This window comes from Octopus bimaculoides, chromosome 18 (genome assembly GCF_046866305.1).
Source record: "Octopus bimaculoides isolate indiv1 chromosome 18, ASM4686630v1, whole genome shotgun sequence".
Lineage (NCBI taxonomy): Eukaryota > Metazoa > Mollusca > Cephalopoda > Octopoda > Octopodidae > Octopus > Octopus bimaculoides.
This window is the reverse complement of record NC_142945.1, coordinates 19,442,634-19,460,133: the sequence shown is the minus strand read 5'-3', so window position 1 is coordinate 19,460,133 and position 17,500 is coordinate 19,442,634. Positions and strand designations below refer to the sequence as shown.

The 17,500-nt window shown below is 35.5% G+C and overlaps 1 protein-coding gene across 1 annotated transcript in view; it reads left to right on the top strand.

Moving 5' to 3' along the window:
• Positions 1 to 17,500, top strand: part of LOC106876679 (protein KTI12 homolog) — a 54,489-nt gene that overhangs the window by 35,480 nt on the left and 1,509 nt on the right. The window contains exons 4-7 of the mRNA XM_089365903.1: positions 10,228 to 10,283; positions 14,438 to 14,517; positions 16,449 to 16,608; positions 17,149 to 17,211. Of these exons, the coding sequence (XP_089222029.1) occupies positions 10,228 to 10,283; positions 14,438 to 14,517; positions 16,449 to 16,608; positions 17,149 to 17,211 (359 nt within the window). The remainder of the gene's footprint in view (positions 1 to 10,227; positions 10,284 to 14,437; positions 14,518 to 16,448; positions 16,609 to 17,148; positions 17,212 to 17,500) is intronic.

Below are 17,500 nucleotides of genomic sequence, written 5' to 3'. Positions count from 1 at the left end.
ACTTGACACCTGAGTAGAACTCATGTCTTGAAATCTCATGACATACTTAGATTGTTGAAAAGATCAATAATATGGTCCCTGGAAGGGACCTTCATATCTACCTCATATAACTAAGATTTTACATAAACATAAGATTTTTAGGCACTCAAGGGAAATAACCCATACCACCTGCACAACATTTTTTAAACACTCAAGGGAAATAACCCATTTCATTTTTTATGTTCGATTACTTTGAATATTGATTTTTTGTGTGTCCAATTTCTAATTTTTGCAGACAATATCACTTTTTTACTTTATTTGACACGTGAGTAGAACTCGTCTGGAAACCTCATGACGTACTTTGATTGTTGAAGAAAAATCGATAATAGAGCCCATCCAATGGATCCTCCTATCTACTACATATTACTAATATTTTATTTAAACAACCCAAGGGAAATAACCCATACTACCTGAAGTTTTTAGCGATGTGTTCAATATTTGATTCTCATGATCAGCCGGCCTAATTCTGCATTTCAATACTCACAGTTTTAAATTGGTAAACATTATTATTGCACTTCCTTAATTTGAATCTCTTCATTCATACATTTCTGTACATACATACTTTTTTGAATGCCCATTACTCCGATAATTCTGCATCTTTACAGTTTATACTTTCTCCATGACAGTAGATAAATTTTTTTTTTCAATAGCGTATTTGTAGTGGCTTCATGCAGGCATAGCATGGATTCGATCCTTGATTGCCAAATTTCACTTAACACTTCAACAGTGCTTTTCTCATGGTAAAACAATAGTTTTTCTGTGAACGACAACTTCTCTCGACAACCTCTCTTGCCAACCTCTGATGGCCTCTCTTGCCAACCTCTGACAACCTCTCTCGCCAACTTCCAACAATCTTTTTCACCAACCTCTGAAAACCTCTCTCGCCAACCTCCAATTATCTCTCCCTCCTCCAGCTGACACTTTTTGTACTTTTTTGTGACGGAAAATGCACCATTTGTGGCAGTTATAATGCAATTGCTTTCTTATATCAGAGTAATAAGGTGTTTCAATAGAACATCTTTATACCTGGGAATTACCGGGTACACCAGCTAGTATATACATACACACAAACACACATACACACACACACACACACACACATATATACACATATATATACATATATATGCATGCATATATACATATAAATCTACATATATACATCTATACATATACATTCATATATATGTACACAGATATATACATATATACATGCATACATATATATACACATATACAAACATATATGCATATAAGTCTATATATATATATATATATATATATATACACACACACACAGTATTAATAGTGAAACTATTAAATTGAAAGTATCTCTCATTGCAATAGAGAGATGTTATTGTTTCACTTTTGACATATAATACTGAAATAATGTAAGAGATAAGAGATTACTCCGGGCTTGCATTACGCAAGAAGTTGAAAATTTGCTTGGCCCATGGCACTGCATGGATCCTAATTAAGGCATGTGTAAAATTTGAATAAAATCGGTTGGGTAGTTGTTGAGCTTTAGGGATTCACATAGACAGACATACAGACAGCCGGGCACACATTCTCAGTATTATATATTAAGACGTATAAATAAATGTGTATGTGTATATATATATATATAAAGCGCTGGAGTGGCTGTGTGGTAAGTAGCTTGCTTACCAACCACATGGTTTGGGTTCAGTCCCACTATATGGCACCTTGGGTAAGAGTCTTCTACTATAGCCTCAGGCTGACCAAAGCCTTGTGGGTGGATATGGTAGACGGAAACTGAAAAAAGCCTGTCTTGTGTGTGTATATATATATATATATATATATATATCTGTATGTGTGTGTCTGTGTTTGTCCTCCACCCAACATTGCTTGACAACCGATGCTGGTGTGTTTATGTTCCCGTAACTTAGCGGTTTGGCAAAAGAGACTGATAGAATAAGTACTAGGTTTACAAAGAATAAGTACTTGGATCGATTTGCTTGACTAACGACGGTGCTCCAGCATGGTCGCGGTCAAATGACCGAAACAAATAAATGAATAAAAGAATATATATGTATAAATGTGTATATTATATATGTATAAATGCATGTTTATGTGTTATATATCTATATGTATAAATGTATGTGTGTGTGTGTATATCAGTATATATTTATATATATGGTATATTCCGTTAAAATGTGGCAGAGTACAATATAAAGCTTGTGCACTTCCAGAATTACCCTGTGCTCTCTGTTAGTAGTATTATACATACTTCCAGGTTTACATTTGGACATTCGTTGTGTGAATATGAAATTGAAGGAATTGGAGCCAATACGAAGGAGTATGGTTAGACATTCATTCTTTAATCGTTGCAATTGTTTCCATGCAGTGTAGTTCTCCATGAATACAGGTACTTAATGCAACTGTTTCTTTACACAATGAGATTTTGTGTTTCCTCAGGTAATATGTGAGGGTTGTCTCTGTCAGTTTAAAATTGTCAACTTCAAGGCTATCTCCTCTGTCCGTCTTGGTTTGAATTCAGTAGTAGCTGATTTTCTCATGGTGTGTGCTTTGTATGGTAGTAAGATTTGAAGTATACTAACTTGATATGACCTCTGCTATTAAAAACTCTCAGGGCTCCACTATAGGAAGTGTTGGTATTCTCCTGTCTCCAAGAGCATTGCTCTCTGTTCAGAAAATATCTGACCACATAATTGTTGCCAAGCTGAATAGTAACCCTCAAACCACATTCATTGTGTGTTACTACCCAACTAATGCAAGTGATGAGAAACTTGCAGATGACTTCTACTCCGAGCTGAAGGGAGTAATGGAAAGTGTCCCTTCCCACAATAGAGGGATGATGCTCCTATAACAAGGAGACTAACTGGAACAGGTAAAACTGATTGATTTTGCTCACAAGTTCCAACTTCAGATTGCAAACACAAGCATTTGTGAATAAGATTCAGATGTATATATATATGTATGTATGTATGTATGTATGACTCTCTCTCTCTCTCTCTCTCTCTCTCTCTCTCTATATATATATATATATATATATATATATATATATATATATATATATATACATATATATATATATATATATATATAAATACACACACACACACACACACTCACACACAACATGCTTCCACATAGTTTTCAGACATTTAGACCGAAGGTGCTCTGCAGTGTAACTAAACTGAAAACTATGTGGTATGAAACCTCACACCCATATCTAAGTTGTTTAGTCACTGATCATCCTGTCTATTATTCAGTCAAAGTATATCTTTTGTTAAAGATTGTAGGATGTGGTCTGAGGGAGAGATGATGGCTATATCTAGGAGGTCAAATGACTGTGTAGAGGCTCTTGGCTTGTAACTTATGTCGACACATTATGTGTGGTGTAGCTTATTTTAATTTGTACTCATTTTAAATTAATATTTTCATTATTATTATCATTTATCTCCATTTTGATGGCATGAATGAAATCATGTGAAATTGTTTTTAAATTACTATAATTACTCCAGTGTAATGTCTAATAAAAATAGATCTGGCTTTATTTGATTAAATTGCTAGAAAATTCTGACTATTCATGCCATAGACTCTACTATTAACCACATTCTCTCAATAAACACTTTGCACATGTGTTAACCTCATTAAATGATTTGCAGCTAGTCAGTGACAAACATTCTCTTTTCTATACATTCAACACTAGAAGTCAATAGTTACATAAATTTATTATTGGGGGTGGGGGAATCCAACCTTGTGTGAGTCTTTAGCAATATTATTTTATTTTATTTTATTTTTTTTTGTTGTGCTTTTATGAACAAAGCTTTTACTGGTTATACGTTTCTAATGCGTCTGTTGTTGGTTCAGTGCAGTTTTGATAATGAGGGTAATAGAAAATGCATGGTGGGACAATTTTTTACAAAGATTGTTTAAGCTTAACACTTAAAAGGAAAGAAGAGAGTCTTGACATTTTGGACACTAGTCCTTCATCAGAAGATAAGTGTAGAGGTTTTGGAAAAGTGGTTATAGGTGGAGGCATGGGTGGGGGATGTGAAGAGTTAGTGGCCAGGTGGGAATGCAGTTTTATGGAGTGTGGGGTTAGGACAGAAAGAGGGGCAGGAGATACATGCATGGGAGTGTACCTGGGTAATGAAATAGACATAAGGTGGCAGGTGTGAATGTGGATTTCTTTCGTTCGAAAACAGTATGTGTGTAGAGGTGTGTAAGTGTAGTAGCGTAAGACAGTGGGGTGTTGGTGTGTATGTGTAATTGTATTGTGTATGAGGAAAGTGTAGAAGTGAGGAGGTGGCATAAGGTGCAAGTATGAGGTGAAAGGGAAGGCAAGACAGATGTAGAAGTGTGTGTTTGTGTGTGTGTGTGTGTGTGTGTGTGTGCAGAGGTATGGATTGGAGACGCTGTTGGGAACCATATTATTTTCTTAGATCTATTTTTAAAATAGACCTAGGAAAATGATATGGTTTTCCCCACTTTTTTTTCTCCCTAAATGTTCAAACTAATGTAGGTGAGAAATTGTCTCTTTTATATAAGCATTTCCTAATAAACCACAAATACAGGAAGATTTTTGACAGATGTTTGATTGAAATATCACATGGCTGGCCCAATATGAAGAAAATTATTACTTGTAAGCATCACAGAGAGGCCACTCTCAGTTGTAACTCTTGAGAACTTGAAGCTTGCCCACTTGACTAGGCATGTATGATAAACTCCATCATCTATGAGGTAGTCACAGCAACACTTCAAGATAACCTTACTGAAAAGAAAAATTACATTGGTTTATGTGAAGGTAATTTCAAAAGACATTATGCAAACCTCCTACCTTTTTTTTGGCACCTCAACAAAAGTAAAAATCACTAAGTTGGCTAGCCATGTATGGGGTTTGAAGACCAACGACACACCACATACAATCAAGTGGAGAATTGTAGAGAAATTCATGCCATGTGTAAATTGATCTAAGAAATGCAGCTTATGCATGACTCATAGATCGCACATTATTTTAGATCTAAGAATTCTGCCACACTACTTAATTACAGATCTGAAATTTTCAACAAATTCAAGCATATGGACAAATTTCTTTTAGTAAACTGTAAGACACCTCTCTCCCTGGATTGAGCAGCTGTCTCACAGATTTTGAACCCCTCTCCTTTGAATTATTCTACAACGAGGTTAGTTATGGTTTTTCCAGTCAAAGGGGATGTAACTCTTTTTTCTTTTCTTGCTCTTTCTGTTTTTATTCACCTTGCCATTTTTTGCATCAATCTTCTTGTTTTTTTCCCTCATGATTTCTCATACACCAGCATCTTGATTTCCTGGGGGCTTGGAATTATGTGATAGTTGTAATGTTGTCAGATGGAGTGTGCAAAAAGTCAAGAATATGCAACCAGTAGTGGATGCATACAAGCGTTATCATAAATCCAACTTCAACCTTCAGAGTGGAGAGTTTCCTGTATCTTTTGTACTCCATCTAAATCTGTTCTGTAAATATATATATGCTTGTACATGAATGCTCATCTACTGAATATTTTCAGCGTTTGTTTCTCTCTATTATATATCAAGCTCAAACATGTTTATTTCAAACATCATCTCTTTCTCTCTATGTTTTCAACTCGACAAAGACAGGAAGGCTGTTGAAATATTGTTCAAACCAATACGATATCTATTGCAATCACATTGCATTCTTCGTATTGTCTACTACTACTATTATTATTATTATTATTATTATCGTTGTTGTTGTTATTTATTGCTTGTGCACTTTCCCTACATGGCACCTTGGACAAGTGCCTTCTACTGTAGCCTCAGGCTGACCAAACTCTTGTGAGTGGATTTGGTAGGTGGAAACTGAAAGAAGCCCATTGTGTGTGTATGTGTGTCTTTGTGTTTGTCTTTGTCACTCACCACCACTTGACAACCAGTGTTGGTGTGTGAATTCCCTGTAACTTAGTGGTTCGTCAAAAGAGACCAAGAGAATAAGTACTAGGCTTAAAAAGAAAATAAGTACTGGGGTCAGTTAGTTCAACTAAAATTCCTCAAGGCAGTGCCCAAGCATGGCCGCAGTCTAATGACTGAAACGAGTAAAAGATAAATATTAATAATTTCATTTTAACCAAAAGTTATATTGTTGTACAAATAAATTATAGAATCTGCTAATGTATATATGTCCTGATTTTCCTTATGTAACCTCTGTACTGAGTTTTAAAATTATTGTCTTATTTGTATTATGAGATATGACTCCATCTAAAAATAATTGTATTGATGTGGATTTCTTTTTGCCAACATACTAAACGTTAAACGTCACCCTTTCAAAGCCTAGCCAGGCTCATGGGCCCAGTTTCCCGGTTTCTATGGTGTATGTGCCCCCCCCCAGCTGGACAGGACGCCAGTCCATCGCAGCATTACTCAAGAAACAGGAAGAAAGAGTGAGAGAAAGTTGGGGTGAAAGAGTACAACAGGGGTCGCCACCACCCCCTGCCGGAGCCTCCTGGAGCTTATGTGTTTTTGCTCAATAAACACTCACAATGCCTGGTCTGGGAATCGAAACCGCGATCCGCCAACCACAAGTTCGCTGCCCTAACCACTGGGCCATTGCGTCTCCTTGCCAACATACTAGGACAAGATATGTAGGGAGCAATGAATGCAGTAGTTGAATTGACTTAGTTGTCTGCTACATTAGTTATTTCTACCATCTTCCTACTTGTGCAATTCAGAATGTATAAAATCTATGTTACAGAGATTGTTTTTCATTATCTAAGTACAGGTGATTTTGTTTCTAGCAGAAATTCAAAATGCAGAAACTGGTGTAATTATACAGACAAGCTGTTATAATCAGATTAAACTAGAATAATGATCTTCCTTCATAATAAGTATAAACATGAATATATTCTTGGATGTTTACTTATAAATGTACATGTTTATGTTTGAATGATCCTGCTTTATTAATAAACTAGTTTAAAAGCTACACTCAGTACAGACTTTTAAGTTAGTTTGTGTTGAGGGCTAATTGGGCCCGTAGCCCAAAACTAAATAGAGCTAAATACCATGATTATATGTCTATAATGACTATAGGCACAGGAGTGGCTGTGTGGTAAGTAGCTTGCTTACCAACCACATGGTTCCGGGTTCATTCCCACTGTGTGGCATCGTAGGCAAGTGTCTTCTACTATAGCCTCGGGCCGACCAAAGCCTTGTGAGTGGATTTGGTAGACAGAAACTGAAAGAAGCTCGTCGTATATATATATATATATATATATATATATATATATATATATATATATATATATGTGTGTGTGTGTGTGTGTGTGTTTGTGTGTCTGTGTTTGTCCCCCCAATATCGCTTGACAACCGATGGTGGTGTGTTTACGTCCCTGTAACTTAGCGGTTCGGCAAAAGGGACCAATAGAATAAGTACTAGGCTTCCAAAGAATAAGTCCTGGGGTTGATTTGCTCGACTAAAGGTGGTGCTCCAGCATGGCCGCAGTCAAATGACTGAAACAAGTAAAAGAGTAAAGAGTATATGCTCCAGTGACGTTTGATCAGTGGTTAAGGATGGAAGAGAATTAATTCTGTAATGCAATCACTCTATTGTTTCAGTCCCAAGTTGAATTCCAACTGTTGGCCAATTTGTCCCTAAGTTCTTATCTTGACATAAAATTAATGAAGCAAATGTCATTTATCTCCCCCTCGATCCCTGATGTCATCTGACAAACACCAACCAAGATGGCGTGAATCAGCCAAGCTTTACCTGCTAGAAATAGCAACCCAAATGCTTTTAAATCAGATCCCAATGCTGGATGTTCAAGAATCAAATGAAGGGCAGATTTTCAATCTCAGTATCATCCTGATTCCAAAAAGATATAATATGTTTATGTACAGCAAATGTAGACTGAGATACAGGGGTCCTAGACAGACAGAATTTCGTGTTTGTTATTATAGATTGTTTATTAGTGCGAGTGAGGCTGTGTGGTTTATAAAGCTATGCCTGTTATATGAGGGGGTACCCAAAAGAAACTGGAATTTTGCATGCAATGTTATTTTATTCACTTAGTTTTACATGTTTACACTTTAATTGCTTTCAAAGTATTCTCCATTTGAAGCAATGCATCAGCCCAAACATGTTTTCCACTGTTTGAAGCAGTGATGGAACTCTTGCAAAGTCATGCCTTTTAATACCTCTGTCGTTTCTTTCTTCACCTCTTCCATATCTAAAAATTCCATAGCACCAGCTTTTGTCACCAGTGATGGCCTTCAGAGAAAGATATGGACCAACTTCCAACTGTTCTTTCAGTTCACGACATGCATTCAGTCATGACTGCTTTTGATCTTCTGTGAGCAAGCAAGGCACAAATTTTGCCGCAACTCTTTTCATTCACAATTCGTCACTCAAAATTATTGGCTGGAGCTCCAGGACACACAAGTCATATCAACAAGTTTGTCAATTGTCTGGTGATGGTCACCTTGAATGAGGTTGGTCTTCAAGTGACAAGTGACCTTTCCTAAAGCATGAAAACCACTAGTGAACTTGTGTTTAGTTTATGACAGTAGCCTTGTAAGCTGTTTGAAGCAAACATGACAATTGTTTTGACTGCCATTTTCCTCAGCAGAAAACAATTTCACAGAAGAACGCTGTTCCTCCATTTCAGCCATCACAAAAATTGACCAGCAGGGGAAAAGCACCACAAAACAAAAATGCACTACATGGCAGTATGACCTAACACGACACTACCGGTCAGCAGACTGATGCCTGAGGGTCACATCAAGTGGCTTCTAGGTGCAGGCATAGCTGTGTAGTTAAGAAGCTCACTTTGCAATCATGTGCTTTTGGGTTCAGTCAGCATCTTGGACAAGTGTCTTCTACTACAGATGCAGGTCAACTAATGCTTGTGAGGAAATTTGATAGATAGAAGTTATGTGAAAGTCCATTGTGTGTGTGTGTTTGTCTGAAGGTTGGCAACAGAAAAGGCATGAGGCTGTAAAAATTACATGTGCATGTGTGTGTATGTCTCTTTGTGTTTGTCCCCCCATCCATCGCTTGATAACTGGCATTCATTTGTTTGTATTTCTGTAACTTAGCTGTTCAACAGAAGAGACCAGAAAGACCAAACTTTATGAAAATAAGTACTGGGATTGATTTGTTTGACTAAACCCTAAGGCAGTGCGCCAGCTTGGATGCAGTTGTCCGATAGCTGAAACAAATAATAAATAAATAAAGATAAAGGTAGATAGAGTATCAATTTGGCAAAACCATTAGAGCATCAGATAAAATACCTTACAATATTTGTTTTGGGTCTCTGTGCTCTGAGTTTGAATTCTAAGTAAGTTAACTTTGCTTTTCCTTCTTTCAATGGACCAATACATTTGATAAAAAAATGTACTGGCCCATTGTGATGGATTGGTAGAAGGCTAAAGTGCCAAACAAGATTCCTTGTATCTATTTCACCTTTGTGCATTCTAAGTTCAAATCCTGCCTCCCGTCACTGGTAAAAGAACCATGCTTTTGCTATCAGACAAGAATAGCGGTGTCCTTGGAAAATCTTTAAGCAAGTGCTCAAGTCTTGCAGCTGATCACTGTATATATCAGCTCATCAGCTGTCATGGGAGAACATAAGGGGACTTTAATTTCTGTCTACCCAAAGAAGAAGGAAAATTCTATATTTGTATATTTAAAATATCATATATAAACATGGAACAGTCTCATACAGTACTTGAAGTTTCCTGGCAAGCCACAACTATGAAGTTATCTGATTTCTGATTGGTAATCAATGCACATGCCACCATTCATGAGATTGGTTATTTTACTGTAATGGTTTCACACAACAACTGATGAACAGTGGCATGTGCATTGATTATTGATTGGAAATTGGATAACTTCTTAACTGTGGCTTGTTGAGGAAACTCTGAGTACTGTATGAGTGTTTGCATAATATATTAGATATAGTCCTCTATTTCAACGATACTGAGGTCTATTTATTTTGTTGTTACATACATGGTTAATTGTTATATATGTGAGACAAAACATCTACATCTGTTTAGAAATGTTAGTCTACCACTGTTGAATTTTTTACATTGTGTGAGAGAGCTATATGTCAGTTAAATTTAAATACTTGAGTCATTTTTCGTACAGAGAGAGAGAGAGAGAGAGAGAGAATTTTTAATACTAACTGTTTTGTTTTTTTTTCCTTTTAATAGGATTCCGCTATGAGCTGTATTGTGTTGCTAAGTCAAGTTCCACGCCTCACTGTGTGGTGAGTGTTTTAAATTAATTATTTTCCTTTATGCTAGAGAATTGAAAGGTGTTTTCTTTAAATCAAGCATGCGACTCAGTTATTAAATCAAAAGCTCAGCCCTGTAATGATTGAACAAAAATGCCTTTATGTGGGGTTATTTATTCAAATGCTTATAATGTCTTTACTTGTCAGATTATTGTAATAATTGGCAGGATTGCAGAATAAATTCAGTTATTTTAATGTAAGTTAGTAATTTGTGGATTCATGTTGTACAGGATGTTAAGAGTAGAATTTCTAGTTGGAACCACTTCAGTTTAATTTATTGTCTCTGTATTTTAATAACTACAACATAAAGTACATTTTGTGAAAAAATAACATGCTTGTGTGGTTGTTAATTAATCAATTAGCAATAAGTAAAAAGCAGATACACTAAAAAAAAAAAAAGATGATGGGAAGAAAGATGTTGGTAATAAATTGAAGGCAATTAGTGATAGACATGGACATACAAACATGTTGTTGGCACTCCGTCGCTTACGATGTCGAGGGTTCCAGTTGATCCGATCAACGGAACAGCCTGCTCGTGAAATTAACGTGCAAGTGGCTGAGCACTCCACAGACACGTGTACCCTTAACGTAGTTCTTGGGGATGTTCAGCGTGACACAGTGTGACAAGGCTGACCCTTTGAATTATAGGCACAACAGAAACAGGAAGTAAGAGTGAGAGAAAGTTGTGGTGAAAGAGTACAGCAGGGTTCGCCACCACCCCCTGCTGGAGCCTCATGGAGCTTTAGGTGTTTTCGCTCAATAACGCCCGGTCTAAGAATCGAAACCGCGATCCTATGACCGCGAGTCCGCTGCCCTAACCACTGGACCATTGTGCCTCCACACATACAAACATCATAAGGTAAAATACATGTGTTTCCATGATTATTTTGCAGCTTAGTTATGATGAAATTTACTGGTAAACCGAGTTACTTCTTTCAGAAACAATATACCCAGTTATGTACAAATTTCATCTAACACATGTAGGAACAAAGTTGACTACTCCCTTTTGTTCTGCATACAAATTAGATTATTGAGTGATTATATCAATCAAAACTCAAGGGAAAAAGTTGAAAAAAATACTCAACAGGTTTCACATCAAATCTTAAATGTATTTGGGGGTCAATCACACCTGCAAAAAGTTTAGTGCCTGACCATTCTTGGGATAGTATTTTGTCCAATTCACAATGATGAAAAATTTGAACTGATCAAAGTCAAACAGATCACTTGTGTGCATGTAAGAAATAGTTAACCACACTGATTATCATATCCAAAGCCTTATCTGCCATTAATTCATCAATTAAGTCATCAAACACGCTGTCACTCAAAGAATTATTAGTGGTCATTTTGCAAAAAAAACTCTGTAAAAATGGCAAAGATTCAGCAACATGTGGCTTAATGTTAATAATGAACATTACAGAATGTAATAAATGATAATGGAATGGGTTAAAGTTTTTTTTTTTTTAGAACAGAGAGTTCTTAACTTCCTTTTTAAAACAAATGCAAACAGGGCAGGTATGATTTGTGCACTTCACTCCATCAGTATTGCAGAACACTTCGGTGAGTTAACTTGGGAATTCCAAGTGACACTGTAACCTTTATATAATAAAGGTATTCTTTTGTCTGATGAATAGCTAAGTTGAGTGCCCCTTGAGTAATTATTACATCAGAGGATCAGCTAGCTTAGAAACATATGTAGCCTGGATTTTACCTGTTTCACTTCCTCAATTTCGATATATATACACAGAGAGAGAGAGAGAGAGAGAGTAGCAAAATATTCATTTTTGTCTAGTTTCTAACAGTCTGTTGCTTTTTAAAAAAAATTATGTTACTTTTTATAAAATAAATTTAGCAACCCTGATTTCTAGCAGGTTGTGTAGCGATGTAATGAACCCTCTCTGCTATCATACCAGCCATTGTTTCATATAGTAGCCATTTCTTTCAGGTAGGTACATTTTTTTTACCTTCTCATCACTACATTTCATTTGCTCAATTACCATATACCAATAAAATACTTTTGAACTCCAGGCTGCTATTTGATGCAATATGTAATGTAATTACCTGTTTGACTGACTCAAGTTTACTATAGTTACTTATTTTATTGACCTAAAATGAAAGACTAATTCATTTAGTATCAGCAAGATGTGAATTTGGATCCGTTACAAGTATCAATGCCATTGCTTTGCATCTCAGAGCTCAACCATACAACTCCTTTATGTAATTTGTGATTCCAAAAATAGAAAAGCTTAAGATGTGCTGTCACTTGCCTGCATTGAACTCAAATGAAAATTGGTTTACTTTTACCTGATTGTAGCAAATGATAACAAAAGTATAGTATTATTTACTGGTAATTTGGTACTGAAATGATACTACACATTTGTGTACCTGTGCATGGGATGAGGGCAGATGAACCTAGTTAAGGTCAATACTCATTGCTCATGAAATCATGTTAAAACAAGCATGAATAAAAATGCTAATGATCGGGGGTGGGGGTGGGAGTGGTGACGGCTATTTCTATAATTTATAATATTCATAATTACCTGTCAGTCGGGACAAAAGTGATCTTCCTTATAAGTAGAATAATTCATATTTAATGGTAGCCATTGAACCTATGATATGTGTATGCGCCTGTTATGCTTATAATTTTGATGTATACTTTTTCCATGTTGGTATAGGTTAGATGAAACTTGTTGAGGCAGTTTTCTGTAGTTTGATGCTCTTCTTGTCACTAGCCTTTCTTTGTGTTTTTTTTTTCAAGATGAACCTACAATAGCTGGGCATATTTTTATCACTGTCATAAACATTGATGCCCTCTATACAGTGTTACTGGTTTACGCATTTAGCATGTAAACAGTGAAAAGGGTCACGTATGCGTTATTACACTTAGAAAAGTTCAGGACAAATTATTACATCTGGTAGAGTACAGAACAAGAAAATTTTTGCTTAGAATATTGCAGCTAAGGATAAAATTTGAATATTAAAAATGATTTGATTTTAATTTACAAAGTAACATTGTAATTAAAAAAGGTACCATCATTTTATTAAAATATTGACACACTAATATACTTAAAAAATGAGAGCTAGAAGTACCAATATAGCTAAAGTTTTATGCTAAGTATATATGGTAAGCAAATTCATTATATAAAAAATAGGCATTGGGTCAAGACTAAAAATGTGAAGACTTGGCAATAACTTAGGCAATAACTCAAGCAAATTAATTGCAAAAAATATTTTGAGTTATTTTAAATTTTTGATAGAAGTAATAAGTAATAACAAATAAAAGTAATAACTTGTAATAAAATTTTTAGTTTTAATAAAAGCTAATATTTTCTAAATCTAAATATTTTATTTGAAATTTTATCCTTAGCTGCAATATTTTAAGTAAAAATTTTCTTGTTCTGTACTTTACCAGATGTAATAACTTGTCTGGAATTTTTCCAAGTGTAATAACTTGTCTTGTACTTTTCCAGGTTTATAATATTAAGAATATTTCTCTTGCTTGCATTTTTCCATGTAATATATGTATGTGTAAATGTGCGTGTATCTGTAATTCTATTTTCTATGTATCTTTCTAAATAAACATACACAAATACATATACACTCACTCAGATATATAAATATATTTTACTCAAACACACACACACACACACACACACACACAAATTCACATTCCTCCCTTTTACATGTACACTCTGAGTTGAAGCACTGTTTGATTTTTGTTTCTCCATTGACTTTTTACCATCCCACTTCCATTGGTGGATCACCCCTTCCTTTCTCTTTCATATGTTGTGACAGAGAAATACACAAGAGTATTGTTATAGTAGACACTCTCTTTGCCACTCCCTCTCTCCCATTGCTATTACTTTCTCTCACTCCCTTTCAGTCATCGCTATTTCTCTCAATACTTCTCCTTCACTGAATTACTATTTTCTCTCCTCTCCCTTCACCATTCACTCCAACTGTGTGATTTTAGACAGATATATTATATACAAATATATAAAAACACTAGGCTCATTATTATATTAGGAGATTAAAGACTAATATCAAATTTCCTGGTTGTTAGTTTGATTTAACAGTTTCCAGTTTGTACTGTGGATTCATTTCTTAATTATTGATATTTTTTTATGTAGGTGTACTGTGCAGCTAGCCTGCAACAGTGCAGTGAATGGAACAAGATTAGGCTAGAAGCAGAACAGTATTCTGAAGACATGTAAGTGATGTGATTAATATTCTAAGTAATTTGTTGAGAAATATACTGGCATTATGTCTTAATGGTTGATAAGGCACAAATGTTAATTGCTATCATCATCATCATCATCATCATCGTTTAACGTCTGCTTTCCATGCTAGCATGGGTTGGACGATTTGACTGAGGACTGGTGAAACCAGATGGCTACACCAGGCTCCAATCTGATTTGGCAGAGTTTCTACGGCTGGATGCCCTTCCTAATGCCAACCACTCAGAGAGTGTAGTGGGTGCTTTTACGTGTCACCCGCATGAAGGCCAGTCAGGCGGTACTGACAACGGCCATGCTCAAAATGGTGTATTTTATGTGCCACCCGCACAAGAGCCAGTCCAGGGGCACAGATTATATAATTCATGGAAGTTCCAGTTACTTCTGAAAATCCAATTTTTATATCATTATTAGTTATATATATATATATATTTATATATATATATATATATTTATATATATATATATATTTATATATATATATATTTATATATAAGGGCAGGAAGCAGGCAGAATCATTAGTGTGCTGGACAAAATGCCTTGTGGCAGTTCTTTCAGTGCTTTTACATTCTGAGTCCAAATCCCATTGAGGCCAACTTTGCTTTTTATCTTTCTTGGGGTTGGTCAAATCAGTCAAATACTGGGGTCGATGTAACTGATTAACTTACATCCCCTAAAATTTCTGACCTTGTGCTAAAATTTGAAAGAATTATTAGCTCTATATTACTGTAGAATAATTAGAGCACTAAACAAAATGCCCTATGGCATTTGTTTCTGCTTTTTACATACCTAGTTCCTTTCTTACCAAGATCAACTTTGCCTTGCATCCTCCTGGAGTTGTTGTTAGTAAGAAAGAAGACAAAACTCTCTTTCCATCAGATAAATGGCCCTGTTCAATATGTAGGAAAGGAGTTGGAAGAAATTCCATTCACTGCACCCAGTGTAAGCTATGGACACATAAGAGGTGCAGTGGAATCACAGGTAGATTAACAGGTAAAGTCATCTTCGTATGTGGAAGATGTGCAAGAATAAGCACTAAGAGCACATGGGACTTAGATTCTCTCAAATGCCCATCATTGGCATGATGATACACATCGACAAAGCCTATTGAATTCATCCACTCATGTCCTGTCTCTGCTGTCAAACTGACAAAGCATGATTCCCAGTCTCAGCTTATCTGCCTGTGAATAGATATGATGAGCCAGTATAATTCTCTGGTGGGAGTTACTATGATAACTACTAACTTGATTAATATTCTATTTGTAATCTGAGTGACCTGAGAGGTGCAATGAGAAAGTATTTCATTGTATCCTCGCTGAAGTCACTATATAGAAGACATAGTATTTAGTGATTTCACAATGATCCTGTTGGCTACAGGACAAAATTATCTTGATTGTACGTATTCTTTTTATTAACTAATAATTAATATGTAGTTGGAGTGAAATAGATCGATGACTTGATAGCAGTATATATGGTATTATTTTATAGACCCTGGATGGATAAATAACTAAACTAATGCTTGCATTATTTGTGTTCTGTATGTAGAAGGACATGACTAAATACTATTAGACCTTTACATCAATCCCCCTCCCTTCCTCCTCATAGGGTGCTGACAAGAGCTCCCATCTGCTAGTGCGTCTTCCTTTCAACTCTCAGTTCGTTGCTTCATATGCAGTCTCTGAGACCTCCTCCTTACCAGGACCAGTCTCATGCTTCTTTGTTGATGTTTCAATAGTAATGTAGAATATTGATAGTGCAGGGCTGTTAACTCCTTTCTCAACCAGGCTTGGGACCAGCTATGGCAGAGTTCCTCATCTAATCTATTATCTAGAAAATATTACTGTTAGAATGTTAATAATTATATATACACACATATACATACATCTTTTATGTAACATAATTTCAGACTTGAACAACTTGCGCGATGTTTTGAAATGCCCAATTCTCAGACTCGATGGGATAGTCCTTTATTTGTGATTCAAAAAGGAGATGAATTACCAAAGCAGAAAATTACAGATGCTCTATTTTCTCGAAAGGCTCCACCTCCAAATATGTCAACGCAATCAGTAAGTCTTTATTCACTGAAGAATTTGTTCAATCCTCTTCGTTGTTCCAAACCTATTGCATTGATTTGTTTTGTTCTGCATTTTCTGGTCTGTAGTTGTATTTTGTCTTTATTAACTCTTTGGCTACCAAATGACCTCTTGCTTGAATGACGTACACTTGTAATGTAAATTTATAGTCCAAACACCAGCTTAATAATTACAGTTATTTTACTAACCTCTTCAAAGGTAATATTTTTCAACAGAAATGTGGTAGCAAAAGAGTTAAATCTTTTTTTTCTTTTAATTTTTTTTATTAAAGATCTTATTGAAATATGTTAATTTTTAATCTAATAATGTGGTGGTACTGTCTAGACCTAATAAGAAGAATTTTTGATGTTGAAATCAAATTTCTCATTTACTGAAAATACTTTATACTAATTATATCAGTTATAAAATATTAGCTTTTCTATCTTTGCTTCCCATTTCTATACAGTGAAAAATACTTTTTTCCCTTCAGTTTGTTTATTAATATTTTCATTGTCACTTTTCATTTCTTTTCAGCAACCTTTGTCATCAACAAACTTTCTCTATGATCTTGATTGTGTGACAAATAATACAATAAAAGTAAGTAGAAATTTTGCTTCAAATATCTTTTTAATGTTCATAATTTGTGGTATACATAATTTTATTTGTGATATATGGTAAATGTAATTTTATTTATAGCATGTCATCATATGTCATTTTATTTGTGGTGCTGGTGGCACGTAAAAAGCACCAACCGAACATGGCCGATGCCAGTACCCACTGACTGGCTCCCATACTGGTGTCACGTAAAAAGCACTATCCGAATGTGATCGATGCCAGGACTGCCTGACTGGCCCCCGTGCCGGTGGGACGTAAAAAGCACCATCTG